Genomic DNA, 16185 nt, shown 5'->3' with positions numbered 1-16185 from the left:
ACAAATATATTTATAATTTTTGTGTGAGTTGTCTTCCATATATCCTGGATGTATTTGGATACTGGACAGTATTGCTTTGTGTGGTCTTTCCCTCCCCATGTTGATCCATGTTGATTTGTCCTTCCTTGAATGCAGTTTACTTCCAGATTGAGGTGTGCATGAAGCAGAAGCTTGTCTGCCGACTTTTTCAACTTGTGTCTGTTGTGAAATAATCTTAATGAATAAATTTCACCATATTGAAATTAAGGAAATTCATGTGCCCTTGCTTGTATGCTTGAAATTATTTAGATAAGATTTTTGAGAATATATGAAAATATGAAAATTATACAATTATACACAGGCAAGACAACTGTTTTCTCATTTTGGTTTACATATTCTACAAGCCTGAAGAAACTATGTTGAAAAAATGTATCTGAAAGCACTTTTTTTAATGCAAGCAACGCTAAACTACTAGACAATAGGTTAAAATGAATTGAACATGACAAACTTAATTGCCAATAATTTGAAAAACCTTTTGTTATGTTCTGACCAGAATCTGTGACACAAATAAAATCTGTAAACCAAGACATAAGGAAAGGAGTTCTCATTATTGTAGCACCGAACTCCACAAAGTACAAGTATACGGACATTGGCACATGTGAGAGTTACTGTGTCTAGAGTGAATAGCTGTAGTGAATGTTTCCCCATCAACATCTGTTGATGCTCATGCAGTCGCCCACTGGTTTAGCCAGGCTACTGGGATATTACAGAAATATATCATTGAGAAAGGATTAAGATGATTTGGAGTTCCCAGTCTCTGCAGCAGTTGGATGGTTGCAGTGTGACGTTTATGAAAGGGTTATCTCCCTTTGATACCTGGGATCAAGGACAGTATATACACAATGCCTTGGTCAAATGTAACATATGTTATAAGTGGGATTACACTTTCTCAATAAAGTACAGATTCTCGTACTTGTGGGGTTGAGTCCCTTCCGGGATTTGAACCCACACTCTCAGAGTCAGGCACCTAATCGCCTGCACACAAAGTCAGCCATTTAACCCACTCAACCGACGCAGCTCCCGAAAGTCGGACAACTGGTAGTCTAGATTATGTACCCTTCTGACTAATGTAAATTGGCATGTCTACCATGGTCAAAAGCTATGAATACACAAGTTGCGGTGGCTGAGTGGGTTAGATCCCAAAAAGTATTAGAATCTGTACTTCAGTGATAAATTGTAATCCTAAATATAACATATGTTACAAGGACAATGGTCATTTTCTGTGAAGTTGAAAGTGATGTTTTGAAGAAATTTACTACAGCTTTCACTCTAGATTCAGTCATTCAGTAAATGTTACTTTAGGTTTTAAATGTGACAAACATTTTAAGAAAACCTATATCAGGTTCATGTTATTATGATAATGATGTGATAAATACAGATTATGGATCTCACCCATATTTTGTTAAACTGTCTGCTTCAGAACCTGCTATCAGCTATTGTATTAGGTAACAGATGTTTCATGACGTTCAGAGTGTTACTTATGCAGTGTGTGACAGGCTTATAACACTTGCAGTGAACCATCCAACGAGGGCACAGGACATTCAGAGAGGGCGCTAATGCTTATAATTATTTATGCATCAAACATAATGATAATTGTCCTTATCACAAAGTCTGCTAGATGTGCATCATCACTACTAATCTGCACTGAAGACCCGGGTTCGATTTCCCACATGGGTACAATGTGTGAAGCCCATTTCTGGTGTCCCCCACTGTTATATTGCTGGCATATTGCTAAAAGCGGTGTAAAACTAAACTCACTCACTTACTATTATTCTGTATGCTGGATCATACTAGTAAGTGTGATCACATTGCATTCTACATTCCCTGAGAATTATTTAGCTTTAAAAAATCATTTGAGTGAAATATCAACTTGGAGATGGATGCATCCGATGATAAGTAAGATTCAGATTAAATGGATTGGTTAGATGTAGACTGTTATCCTGTGCCCTGTGGGATTCTCACCTGTTATCATGTTGTATTTGTGACCATGGAAACTGTCAGCCTCAGGTTACAAGGTGAGGACATCGTTAACACTGAACCATATCAAGATGCATTAACACTAGTGGATCACATCTTCTGTCTGCAAAATACACATTTATCTGAATCCAAAGTCAAATGAAACATCATTTGATCAAGAAAGCATATTTAATAACATACCACATGTACAAAATAATCAGAACAGAAAGATACAGGAAAAGACATTTTCAACAAGTAGACTGTACAGGTGTTTTTTTGTACAGACTATCTATAGGGCTGACACTTTCTTCTCGGTCAATGTTGTTTTGACATGTTCACTAATTTGTGATTTGTTTAAGCGTGCAGCGTTTTGTGATTCTTCTCCTTCTTCTTGTTTAAGACTTGTCACTGAGCCATGCTACTCATCCGCCCATCATACAGTAGTATTGTATTACAGCGTACACTCAGCAGTGTGCAGGTATTCAGTAGCCATTGACAGAGCATGCTCATGTACTCGGGGCTATAGGCCGTTATAATAGCAGCCTGTAGGCTTTCAATGTGGATGTAAGACATGTTTCCTATGAACCCATTCTACATATCTGAAAGTTAGAAAAAGATTGCTCTAAATCATAGATACATTTTTACATTGAAATTGTCTCATGTTTATTTGAAAAAAGTACTTCAGCATAAATTAAGTAATAAATTGAGCTTTCAGGGGTTGGGGGTACTTCATATGACAAGTTAGATTTCATTCAAAAGAAAAGAATTTTAGCTTTAATCTTTCTGTTATTATTCAGTCTAAGTAAACTTAGGCTCAGTATTATTCGTTACACTGCTATACTGAGTCGAACAAAACTTTGTGGAAGGTCGCGTCAGGTAACCTTTTCAATTGACCAATCAGAACACAGCTTACCAACTCGCGAAAGTTGACATTCGCACATACCTTTTGAAGTTTTACCTCGAAAAGTTTTGTACCCGAACGATTCCGAATGCTAGTTTCCGTACGATCGCTTCCGAGTGATGCACATGGAGCACGCCACAACCGTGAGTAAACAGTCGCTGAAAATAGCGTTTTGTCAGTATTCAAGGATGTCAACTTGCGGAAATATTAGCTAATGATAACCATGTCAACAGAAATCCAAAAGCGTATATTCTGCAGGTCATATATCTGTGTTTTATGCAGGTTTTCATTTGTTGTGAGATCAGTGTTGGCGACCGGGGAAGAGTAAATCCATTTTGTAAGTCCTGCCGAACACTAAATAGTAGCCGTTGTCTGATTGGTTAAATCCATTCTGTCGTCTCGCGTTTGATTGGGCGGTCATTGGTCGCTCAAAGGTTACTTGACGCGACCTTCCACAGGATTTTGTTAGACTCAGTAAAGCAGTGTAACGAATAATACTGAGCCTAAGTTTACTTAGACTGTGTTAGTAGTCATTTCTTTTTTAATAAAAAAAGAATATTGTTGTTGCTATAGATTTGTTATTAACATATAGCAAGGTATTTTTGAAAGAAATACTTAGCTATTGTCAATATTCTGCGTATTTGGATGGTCAAATATGTATCATAATTCAGATATTAATTTATTACACCAGTTTATGATTGTGCTGTATGAATGATATTGTTTGCCACAAGTCTGATGTTTGAGTGATAGTTGCCTTATGTTTTATGAATGAGTCATGTTCTCTTAATATTTAATGTGTGATTTTGCAGAATGAGTGATGTGGTTTGTGGTGTATTTCACACATGATAGTACTATATGTGTTCTGATGGTGACACTTTTGATGTGTGAGTGATGTTACTTGTCACATGTGTGATGTGTGAGTGGTGTTACTTGCCACATGTGTGATGTGTGAGTGGTGTTACTTGCCACATGTGTGATGTGTGAGTGATGTGGTTTGTGGTGTATTTCACACATGATAGTACTATATGTGTTCTGATGGTGACACTTTTGATGTGTGAGTGGTGTTACTTGCCACATGTGTGATGTGTGAGTGGTGTTACTTGCCACATTTGTGATGTGTGAGTGGAGTTACTTGCCACATGTATGATGTGTGAGTGGTGTTACTTGCCACGTGTGATGTGAGTGGTGTTACTTGCCACATGTGTGAGGTGTGAGTGGTGTTACTTGCCACATGTGTGAGTGGTGTTACTTGCCACGTGTGATGTGTGAGTGGTGTTTTTTGCCACATGTGTGAGTGGTGTTTTTTGCCACATGTGTGATGTCTGAGTGGTGTTACTTGCCACACGTGTTATGTCTGAGTGGTTGTTTGCAACGTAATTCATGTATTACTGATCTGTATGAATGGTGACATTTGCCACTTTGAGACTTGTTGGCCTCACATTTGATGTGTAAACATTGTTTGGCACTATATGATGTTGGCGTGACATTGGTGTGATGTTGTTGTCCACAGCACGATGAACTGACAGATGCAAACAACAAAAAGCAAAAAATGCAGGATAACATCACAGGTAGGTTGTCCCTGTGCCAACACTCACCTCTAGTGTTTAATGTTGCCCAGCTGATCCTCTATTGCAACAGTCAAGGTTATACCCTTTTCTCTCTAACACCTGGGCAACTCGGAAGATGCAGCCAGACAAAATTAGTAGAGTAACTTTTTACAATAATTGACATTTTAGAAACTATGGTCAGCATTTGCTGTCAGCAGAAGTGTGAGGATCAAAGAATGTGTTGTATGCTTGGTTACATCGATGCCTCTATGGTATGTCAAGTGCATGAGGGTATGGTAGAGAATGTTTTTGCTCTTCAGTAGTAAGAGATGTTGCAGTGATAGAAATTACCAAATATTTTTGAGTGATGATCTGCTTCACTTGTTAGATTTATTCATTTTCATGTTGAGTTTAATCATGAGATGTGATGATGTCAATATCCTGGTTTATTTATCATATATTCAATGATTTGTGAATTCAGTTGTCTTCTGCCAAAAGACTGGTAGATTTTGTAGATTTATTTAGCCTTTCTTACAACAACATCAAACAACATTCATTCCCACACATTGATGATTACTTGCAGGTGTAGTAATACCTGATGATGCATGGCCAGGTGAATAAAGTAAGATGTTGACATATGTAAATCTTGTCATCACTAGCAGGTGAAAAACAAGAAATTATTTGTTGAGGCAATATTTTGATGTAAAAAAATTGTTTTTGTGAACATTTTGTTTTCTAGACACCCCCCCTGATTTGGAACACGAACATCTTTGTCAGAAACTAAAGTTTCAAGTGTCACAAGTGTCACGTGTGTCACGTTATTGGAGCAGTGATATATTTGCTGCAGTTTTTTTCAGTGAGAACAAAACTGACTGACATTTGGAAATTTTATACCCTGAAACATTTATGATGGCCCGATGGAACAGATTGAGAGAGTTTTAGCACAAGCTAAGGATTGTTTTACTCTTGTGTGTCTACTGTGACTATTGCACATGTGAGACACCGGACTGTACTGTGACACTTGGGTTGTCCCTGTACTTCTATAAGACTCATGTATGTACAAGGGTATGATGCAGTACAGCGTGGTTATAACAAACAAGGACATGCAGGAATAGGGATGCAACAGTAACTCCTTCAAACTACTGGAGTCTTTTTGTCATGAATTCACAGTCTGTGAGTCGTCAAGACATCAACTGATTGACATAGACATTTCATCACATTCTATACAATATTTTTGAAAAATGAAATTGAAAAGTTTGGATTATTAGTACTGTTATCGTTTTGTATATCTTACCATTTAGTTTTAAATTTGTATATACACACAAGAGACTGATGACTGTAAAGTTATGTACCTGCAAAATACTTTTAAAGAACTTTGTAATGCCTTTGATTTTGGTCGTAAACATTTGGCTTAAAGTAAAATATGGTATTCTGTGTGTTTCATATCATACAGGGTATGACTTGATGACCAACAAGTTTGTATTTTGATACATATGTAACAAAGCAGTTTGAACTGTTCCTTGAGTTTGTCATGACCATGGTTGACTGTGTAGTCAGCTCTTGCAGGGGAGGGTGTGCTTTGGTTTGAATTAATGAGTGTGATCCCTTTCACTGCTTGAGGTAACTGTGAACTTGCATTCAGTGACACAACATAATATAGCCATTATTAAGACTGTTCTAACCAGTTTTGATCCAGTTTCATTATTGAGAAGGTGTTGGTGTAAGTTCACAGTTTCTTCAGCCAGATTTCTCTGATGTGTTTTGTGTGGCACCCTTTCAGACCTGACTAACAAACTTGAAGTGAGTGAAAAATCCCAGTCTAAGCTCTCGGAGGAGGTCCGCTCCCTGAAGTCGCGGGGATCAGGTGGGTTTCTTACTCTCCTCATGTGGGGATTCAAGGGCAACTTTGCTCCCCATTATCTTCTTACTAACGAGTCGAGTACAGGTAATCAGGTGGTCTGTAACTTGTATTAATGTGTATTAATTAATCATATTAGTCACTGGTTTGTCTGGTCTTGTCTCCGTAAAGTATAGGTCACTGTGATGTAGCTGGAATATTGCTGACCGTGACATGAAATAACTCTCATATCTTCTGAAAGCTCAGAATGGGTTGTTACGTAATGTGATGTGGGGCAAAGTATTTGGACAGTGTGGTCTGCTCTAGCTATTAGCCACCTGGTCGTCTGACCCAGATGTGATTATTTACGGGGCACAGTGATGTAGCCATTCACACTCACACTCACTAACAAGTGGCTGTTTTCTGGACACTCAGTTGGCTGATTTAGTGTATCTGCAGAAGGGGTTGATTGCCTCTGGAGAAGGGGTTGATTGCATCTGGAGAAGGGGTTGATTGCATCTGGAAGGGGTTGATTGCATCTGCAGAAGGGGTTGATTGCAGCTCCCTCAACTGACCTTTGTGCATGATATGTGCCACAGTGCAGTTTGTAATACATGATAAATACTGCTGACTTGGCATAATATGTTTAGCCCAACTTGTCTGCCTGCAAGTGAGAGTGTGCATGAGTTGAATTACACTCACACTTACAGGAAATGTTCACTGTGGGATACAGGTTGATTTTATTCATGATGACAGAGATGATGAATTACACTCACACTTACAGGAAATGTTCACTGTGGGATACAGGTTGATTTTATTCATGATGACAGAGATGATGAATTACACTCACACTTACAGGAAATGTTCACTGTGGGATACAGGTTGATTTTATTCATGATGACAGAGATGATGAATTAAAGGCTATTGGCCCTGTCTTGGAAAATATTGTTTGTCTTGTTTCTTGTTGAATAAAAAGATGTCATTTTTGACATTCAGTACTTTTTAATTTAAGGTTCAAGTTAGCAAATATTGACAGTTCTGTGAAATATTGTTATACTGTTAAAATGAAGAATTAAGAATTGCATGTGAATATTTGAATCTAAAGTGAAATTTGGTCTTGGATATAATTATACAGAGTAGGGAGGCAACTCTGCTCAATCGGTATTTTGAGAATCACTTTGAATGTGTGTTCCGGGAGAATGAATGGGACATGTGTGGCACTATGTATGCCACAACAGCCAGTCGGCTTGGTGTATGTTGTATATGTGAATTAACATTGACAACAATCGCCCAAAATATTGCTTTGTCATAGATGAAATGTTGCTTCTTTCAGAGCCAGATTTATAATTATACTTGTTACCAGTGACAGTAAAGTGGGAAAATTGAATAAAAAGAATATTCCATAAATAATGCATCGTTAAAACACTTGACTCAGCCAGAGAAAACCTTTAACATAAGGTGTTTTCAGCAAATGCTGTAGTGTTGTGGAAACCTGACAATTCAATATTGTGAAAGAAACAATACTTACAAACATATGGCTACAATTCCTTGTTATGACAGAGTTTTCACTTGGCTTGAAAATAAATGTTTCTTTCAGACCTTCAGCGACAGCTAGCAACAAGCAAGGACAAGATGGACGAGCTCACTGATGATCGTAACAGAATTGTATGTAGCTTGTGTAGCGTGTATCTCTCATTGTATCCCTGTCTGTGTATCTGTGTTCAAAGTTGACAGCTGCTTGTAGTCGCAGACTAAAACATTCACATCCAGTAGTTGTCATCCATACTGAAGAAGCAAAATCTTGGCAAGTCCCATTCTAATGTTACATTTGATTAGGGAGTGTCCGTTTACAAGGCAATCATTTTCTGAAAGGCTCATCTTGAGTGATTACATGTCTAGATTACGTATGTTAGATATTATAATTGTAATGGCATGAGCCTATTGGATATACTTCTACTCCTTCAAGGTAGAAGATATCTTCTGATCTATAATATCAGAAATTCCTCGACCCTGCCATTATTTTCCTGTGTATCCAAATATTGAAGTCGCAGGAGAGCAGCATCACAGAACATGGCTTGATTCAACATAATTCACTTGTTTCCCAAAAATATTGAAATATTCATTTCTTGCGATAAAGTTTCTTGAACTTTCCAAGATTTTGCCTGGAAATGATCAGCTGAATTAATTGAATATCTTAGATCCATAGAAGCTGATTTCCTCTCTGTATATTCTCAGTCCTAGATAGATGATGTAGCACATATAAATAGTTGCCAGGTTAGTATGACAACTTCTCGGATATTCTGTATAGTTGACATGAAAGTCTGACAGGTGGAAGATTGTGGAGGGAAACTTAAACACCAAGTTCCTGAAAATGGGTTAAAGATAAATCTGTGCACAAGAATTAACACAGTATGTTAATAACGTGTTGGATCTGATTTTGTTTCAAGTTTAAAATGACTGGGATGATGTAAAGTTGTAGGTAGATGGTTTGTATTATCCTGCTAAGGAGGCAGGAATTAACCAATGTGTAACCTGTTTGACAACTGAACTATCAACAACTGCCTTAGGTTTATTTTATTTATTCTCGAACTACTCAAATTCATTTGTAAATAAGTTTTCGGAAGCAGTTGTCAAGGTGCTATCACGACAAAGTAGACCTTTATAGCCTTGATTGAGTAGAGGAAGGAGTTGTCAGATTAACCCTGCTAGTTTTAGATCTGTACCTATATTCCTCTCAGGCAGACCTAACATCACTGCACCCTGTCCTAATGAGTATCTGGATGTATCATAAAGACAATGTTTATGGTGCAATACTCCGGGATACAGAAGGGTCCATGAAATAATAAATAGATTTAGACATCAGTTGAAACTTTTACATGGATTCATGAAAAAACTCTCAGACTTGGAAGTAATTGTGTTCCTTAACATCATGGATTTTTTTATTGTTTGTAGAGTTCACCATTAAAAAATTACATGATTTAAGCAAGCAATTGTAGGTGATATTTTTAGTGAAATGTGATGAAATCCGTCTCCCATACATTATTGCAAACAAACAGTTGAAAGTGTGTTAAAGCCTTGACCTTTGGATAATGTTGTATTTGCCTTTGAGACACACTTCCAAAGGACAGTAAGTTTTCAATCATGCTACAGACAGGGAGATATAATATAACTGTGGTTTCTATGGTAACACAAAAACACATTTGTTATATTTCTGAAGTTGTTGATTTGAAATCTGGAAGTCTATGATTATGTTCATTTTAATAAAAAGCAAGATCATCCAGGTGCCCAACTGTTATGTATTATTTTGATCAGGAATTATATCCTGGCACGAAAGTGCTAAGCTTGGTTGCCATGGCTTCTAGTGTGCCTCCTCCTTTACTGTGTTTCTATTTCAGTGTTGGCTGTCTACACCATCTTGTGTTTGATATTGAATATTGTCATGTAATTTGATTTGCTGTTGAGCTTTAAATGTGTTGTTTGTTTTCTGTTATCATTATTAATACTGTGAGACTGTGTGCCCCACATAAATATTTCATATTTCATCATTGAAATTAATTTGTAGAATTTCAGACCATCTTTGATAAAACTGACAGTGGACATTTCTGAAAAATTCAAATAAGGATAATTGCAATTACAGTTTGTTTCAAATTTTTCGGAAAAAAATATAGTTTGATGAATATTTTTGTGATTTTGTAAACATATCTGACAGAAACATTTGTAAAGGAATGGTTTTCATTTTGCAAATTTTCTGTGACATGTTGAAATCCGTGTCATCGCACATTCATCATTGATCACCTTAACACTTGTGGTTCATTCTCCTCTGTTCAGTGTTGGCACATCGGCTCGGCAAGTGTGTTTTTATTTTCATTTCCTTTTCCACCCCGAAGGAAGCGCAGTTGGCCGACCTGATGAAAAACTCGGGTGATAACTCTAAGCAACTCTCACTGATGAATGATCAAGTAGCGGAGAAGACTAGGTTAGTTGTCCTAAACCCACAGCTCAGCTTGGTAATACCACTGCATGCCAGCTGCTTGCCCGCTTTACCTGGTGGTTGTTGTTCTTGTTGTTGCATGCACATGTTAGCAACGTCACTCACTTGTTGATTTCATTACCATGTTTATTTCCTTGTTTTAAAGGATGATGGGTCAAGGCAAATGGAAGCTTGTGGACAAGAATGGGTGGAAGTACAAATTTTCGTCATGTAAAAAATCAGGTCCATTAAGAGTAACTCCTCCTTTAGTTTCTCTTCCGCGGGTACAAGGGGAGTGGGGTAGCCTGGTGGTTAAAGCGTTGGCTCGTCACGCCGAAAACCCGGGTTTGATTCCCCACATGGGTACATTGTGTGAAGCCCATTTCTGGAGTCTCCTGCCATGATATTGCTGGAATATTGCTAAAAGCGGCGTAAAACCATACTCACTCACCTCCTTGAAGGATAATATATACTGAGAGAAACAAATAAAGGATCACAGAAAAATTCAAGTGTTCCTTAATATTTTCCAGTTTTCATCACCAGCTTTGAATAGTGCTGTGGTGATGAAAATTGGAAAATAATAAGGAACACTTGAATTTTTCTGTGATCCTTTATTTGTTTCTCTCAGTATATATTCTGAGCTGAAGTATGGAAAGTTCTTGAATTTTATAGGCAAGTTAACTTAATGGTTGCCTTGTTCTTGATCCCAAATCCATAACATGGATCTGATGTTGTTTTGAAGTATGTCCACAAGAACCATCTACCTTCCATTGTCAGAATTTAAAGGTATTGGTTTATCAGAGCATGTTCTTGTTTTCAGCATGGTATTTATTCTATTGCATGTATTGCTCATTCTTTGTTTTGAGTTTTGATTTTGACTGATTTAATCCTTTTTAATATTTGATGGGTTTGGCTTTGTCTGATGTGCTTCATCAGTTTTTGCTTGTGCCTTTTCACTTTTCATTATTCACGATTTCCTTTATTTTTCAGAATACTTTCCCCTCTTGAACATTATGCACAATCCTCATCCTCAAGTAGGGGTTTTGTTCACTGTTACCAATTATATTTTAAACATGGGAGGTTCAAGCATGGATTAAACTTTCATCTGGTTTCAATACCAAATAATAAAACCTGTCTGTTGATGATGGATGTTGTTCATTGCAGCTTCATCAACATTCAATTCTGGTTTTGAATTTAACCAGATAATTCATTGGAGACTCAAGCTGTCCACTAACCGTATGATCAAAAAGGAATATAAATAAATTCAGTGAAATATGAACAGTAAGAAAAGAACTTTGTGTAAACGTTTACACTTCATACTGTTAAAAATGAATTTACATTGATATTTCCAAATATATGAAGAAAAATGCCATATCTGACATACACAGTGATAAGTTCTATGTGTGGATTACTCTTTTATCCATGCTCGGTTTTTAAGAATTTATAAGTACTATAGCTGATTGGTGCTCACAATATCAGTCACTAGATTGTCTGGTCCAGACATGATTATTTACAGACCTCTATCACATACCCAGGGAAGCTGGAATATTGGTCTGTGGTCCATTGACCATTGACTCATGTCAAGCTCTTGGATGACTTGCCACCATGGACTGGTCTCCATTTTTAGTGTAGATCCACCAGTTGTAATTCGTGAAACAAGGACCATCATAAATAACATGTTGACTTTACACCATTAAATGTGAGTTAAAGAAACAAAGTGGATAAAATACTCCTACCAAAGCTTGAAACTGTAACATGAAACTGATTGTTCACCTTAAGATTGTCTGTGACTTGGACATCTTGCTTCTCTCAAAGGGTGTTACACCTGTAGCAGTTGACACACCACTCTGTGGTTACACATTCACCTGCAAGGTAGCAGCCAGGTGTTTGATGAACATGATCACATGCATGTGAATTTCCACAGTTGTTCCACACCTGGTCTTAGATGCACTCACTTACTTATATTCACCTGATCACATGTTCCTTGAGGCTGTTACAGTTTAACTCTGGTTCAGGATGAGAATAGATTTAGTGATGCTGCTTCCAAGTGAAGTGACTTTGATCGAGTGGTCACTGGGCCTCAGTGAAGTTCAAGTCCCTAGATGGGTACAATGTGTCAGCCCATCCTCAAGTGTTCCCAGATATGGTATTCCTGGAAGAATTGAGAGGCATTAACACATGCTCACTGAATGAAAATATGTTGTTCTGTAGGTTCTTTCAGTATACTTTTTAGGAAAAGAGACCGGGGGTTTCACCCAACATGCTAGGACTGCTTTGAAATTTATGAAATGGGTGCAATGTGTGAAGCCCATTCTAGATGTCTTATACCTTGGCCAATGCTGCTTTGTCCGTATTCTCTATGACAGTGCAAATATATATGGCAAATGTCATGTCAAAGCTCTAATTATTGCCACATTTCTGAAGTATGCTTACTGTACACATACCTTGTTGCTCTTTATGTATTTCTGAGGGGAGGATCTGTTGGGCTTTGTGTGTGCAACACATCTAAATATATTTATTACGCCAAGCCATGCTTATTTACATGTTGGTTGTGGATATCATTTTTGTGCTTTTTATATATTTTTAGTGTGTTCTATGTGATATTTTTGTTTTGAGTTCAGCAGAGCTGCAGTGTGATAAGTTGGCAAATAAAAAAACAAAGGACAGTGTCTGGATTTTTGAATTACATAAGTATGCTCAAGACAATTCCTAGTTTTCAGTTACACTGAAGGATGTCATTTGGAGAAGTTTGGATTCTAATGGAGAAAATTAAACAAGCTGATGGAGACAATGGTTTGGGCTGTCAGTGATTTATTCCAAAGCTTGCATTCACGGAGAAGTTAGATGAAAGCAGGGTTTTTTTCTTCTGAATTTTCACTTTTGGTTTGCTTCGTCCGAAAGTGCTGTTTTAGAAGAATAACAATTCAGAATAACTGTGTAAATACTGCTAAAGTCAGAGGCCACCATTTGTGGTTGCATCAATAAATAGTTGATAATCCTATTGGTCTACCAGTGATATATATATATATATATTCATGAATCGCCTCCCTTGGCATCAGAATCATAACTCAGGAAGTCATGGACTAGTGCTGTACTGCAGGATCTTAGTGGATACTTGATTGGGTTATGCTGACCCTGCGAACCTTGATGGCATGTTATCCCACCTGATGAATGACTCAGTTGTCCTGGGAGTAATGGGATGGGTGGTTAACCATAGCTTTCCCCCATAACTTGACCACAAAGCAGAGAGGTTGTACCCAGTCCCAGCAGTAGTTCTGAAAAATGTCATGGAAGGTTACTGTGATCATGGTCATATGGTGCAAAGAGATCTGGGTCTCCATTCACAAAGCACTAAGGTGATCATAAGTCACTAAGGTAACCTTAGTGCAATGTTAAAGAATGGGAGTTAAGGTTAACCTTAGTAAAGGTTGCTTCGTAAAGGGGACCCAGGGTACTTGTGCTGAACTGGCCTTATCCTTTGCTTTGCGTAACCTAGGTCCGAGTAGGACCAATTACCTATTGCTTGTAACAGGGTTTGACTAAGTAGCAATTACTTGCAGCAAGATCTGACTTAATACTCATTGCTTGCAATGGGATCTAAGTACCTATTGCTTGCAACAGGATCTAAGTACCTATTGCTTGCAACAGGATCTAAGTACCTATTGCTTGCAACAGGGTCTAAGTACCTATTGCTTGCAACAGGATCTAAGTACCTATTGCTTGCAACAAGATCTAAGTACCTATTGCTTGCAATGAGATCTGACTAAGTACCTATTGCTTGCAACAGGATCTGACTAAGTACCTATTGCTTGCAACACGGTCTAAGCACATATTGTTTGCAACAGAATCTGACTCAGGGAGTGGTTGATGAGGCTGTGTCTTTGCTCCCTCTCCGTCTCATTGTAGCAGAGTGGAACATTGCTCTTAGCCTAGGTGGTTAAAGCTGCTTTGCTACAGCCAGTGCTGCTGCAGCCGAGGGAAACGATTCCACTCACATGGGCAAACACTGTTAAGCCCATTTCTGGTGTCCCCGCTTGGAACATCCATATTGCTGGAATATTGCTAAACAAACTGTGGAGCTGAAAACTAAACATCCAGTCACTCAGTCAGTCATTGTAGCAGAGTGGAGCTGAGGGACACAGCATCCACTCACTGCAAGAAAACTCTCAGTTGGTTTGATTCCAAGGCTGCTTTGTACAGCTGTGCAGCTGCAGCTGAGGGAAACAGGAACATCCACTCACTGCAAGAAAACACTCAGTGCTAAAACAAACTGTGGAGCTGAGGGAAACAGGAACATCCACTCACTGCAAGAAAACACTCAGTGCTAAAACAAACTATGGAACATGACAAGACTCAAAGCATAAGTAATGCTTAACATACACCTCCAAAACTGTACAGTGAATTCATTTGTAAGATTCATCTGTTATCATATCACTGCCTGTTTCTCGGCATGATTCATGATTCAGTTATAATAATTCATTGACCATATTCCTACTAATTGAATTTCCCACATAGTCTTGTAATCACATCCCTTGGTGGGAGTTTCCATCATGTTGGCTGCCACATTATCAACTTAACATCAAACATAATAAAGCCTGTTGATAAGCATACATATTCACACATATTTACATAGTGTGATGATTTGAAAATACTAGAAGCATGCATAGCAGCTACTATATGGCATTTGTTTACAGTATTTACTTACATATAGATGATATTGTATTCATTTTGTCTTCAGAAACGTCACTTTTTAGGTTTTCCTGAACCTACAACAGATGAACAGATGGCCCAATGGTCAAGGCCGCTGTAATATGCTTTGTCGAATAGCATCTTTTTGGTTGATCTGTTGATTGTGATTTCTTATGTCAACCATCCTCTAATTATAATCAATACTTGTTCTGTCTTCTCAATATTTGACTTATTGGATTAATCTGGGCTTATCTTGGTATGATAATCGTTCCTGTAGGGATTGGTTGCAGTGTTTGCCCTTAAACCTGAAAGGCTGCAGGCCCTAAGGATCCAGAACCATAAAAAGTTGTGGGTCCTGATCAGATTGTGTAGTCCCTATATTTTAGTATGGAAATAATATTCTTAGTTATTGGGGATGCAAAAGCTGTTGGCAATAAGGACCTGCAGAAAACAAAAGCTGTGGGTCCAAGTGGTTTCAGTTGGCTTCGGGCTTAAGGACCGACGTTAAATTTAAATGCTGATTGATTGTTGAAGGTTCATATGACTGGTATTTTATCAGTAGTGCAGGGTGAAGCCTAAAATGATGGAAAGTACAGTTAGTATAAGGGTTACCATCGTGGAAGACACATAAACATTTTGTTGAATCTTAGTTTGTTGAACTTTTTCAAGTAATACTGTTGTGGTGGCAGGAATTGTAAGATGGACCTAGAATGGGTTTGTGCAGAATGCTATTGATTATCTCTCTTCACCCTTCCTGGTAGTGAAATTGATTATACTAAAATAGAACACAGGATTTTAAGCCATAACCCAATCAGCTGCATGGATAGGGGGTCAAAGAACTAATGGAACTGAGCCAGAAAGGGTTCTGGAGCTATTACCTGAGTATTCTGACATAATGTCAAAATGTTCATCCTGGGATTCTTACAATGTTTGATCTCACAACTGAGTGCAGGGAAAAGCCATCTTAACTAAAATCTGGCAAAAGTCACATCTAAATTTTCAGCTGAATTTTCTGATATCTTTACCTAAATTTTGGCACAATTAATACTTTGAATCTGTAAAAATGATAAAATTAGGAGTATTAACAGGGTTAATTGGTATACGAAATGTTCACTAATAGCAGGATGACATCTGGAGATCAGAAAGGGATTTTTGAATTTTGTTGTAAAGGTCCATTTCTCATTGCCATGGTGACTATTTAGGAAATTGCTGAAACAAATGTAGAACCTGACAGAACATCCAAGTG

General features: G+C 37.9%; 1 protein-coding gene across 2 annotated transcripts in view; it reads left to right on the top strand.

Moving 5' to 3' along the window:
• LOC124264353 (CAP-Gly domain-containing linker protein 1-like) overlaps nucleotides 1-16185 on the top strand; it is a 133174-nt gene that overhangs the window by 69621 nt on the left and 47368 nt on the right. The window contains exons 2-6 of one of the 2 annotated variants that reach the window (XM_046699117.1): nucleotides 2396-2473; nucleotides 4407-4464; nucleotides 6224-6307; nucleotides 7878-7945; nucleotides 10168-10256. In XM_046699117.1, coding sequence (XP_046555073.1) covers nucleotides 2411-2473; nucleotides 4407-4464; nucleotides 6224-6307; nucleotides 7878-7945; nucleotides 10168-10256 — 362 coding nt within the window. In that variant the 5' untranslated portion in view covers nucleotides 2396-2410. The remainder of the gene's footprint in view (nucleotides 1-2395; nucleotides 2474-4406; nucleotides 4465-6223; nucleotides 6308-7877; nucleotides 7946-10167; nucleotides 10257-16185) is intronic. The other variant, XM_046699111.1, reaches the window with a different exon arrangement.

The sequence above is a fragment of the Haliotis rubra genome, unplaced genomic scaffold (genome assembly GCF_003918875.1).
Source record: "Haliotis rubra isolate DU_JTF1 unplaced genomic scaffold, ASM391887v1 Scf1205, whole genome shotgun sequence".
Classification (NCBI taxonomy): Eukaryota; Metazoa; Mollusca; class Gastropoda; order Lepetellida; family Haliotidae; genus Haliotis; species Haliotis rubra.
The sequence above is the reverse complement of the archived record's forward strand: the minus strand, read 5'-3'. Positions and strand labels throughout refer to the sequence as shown.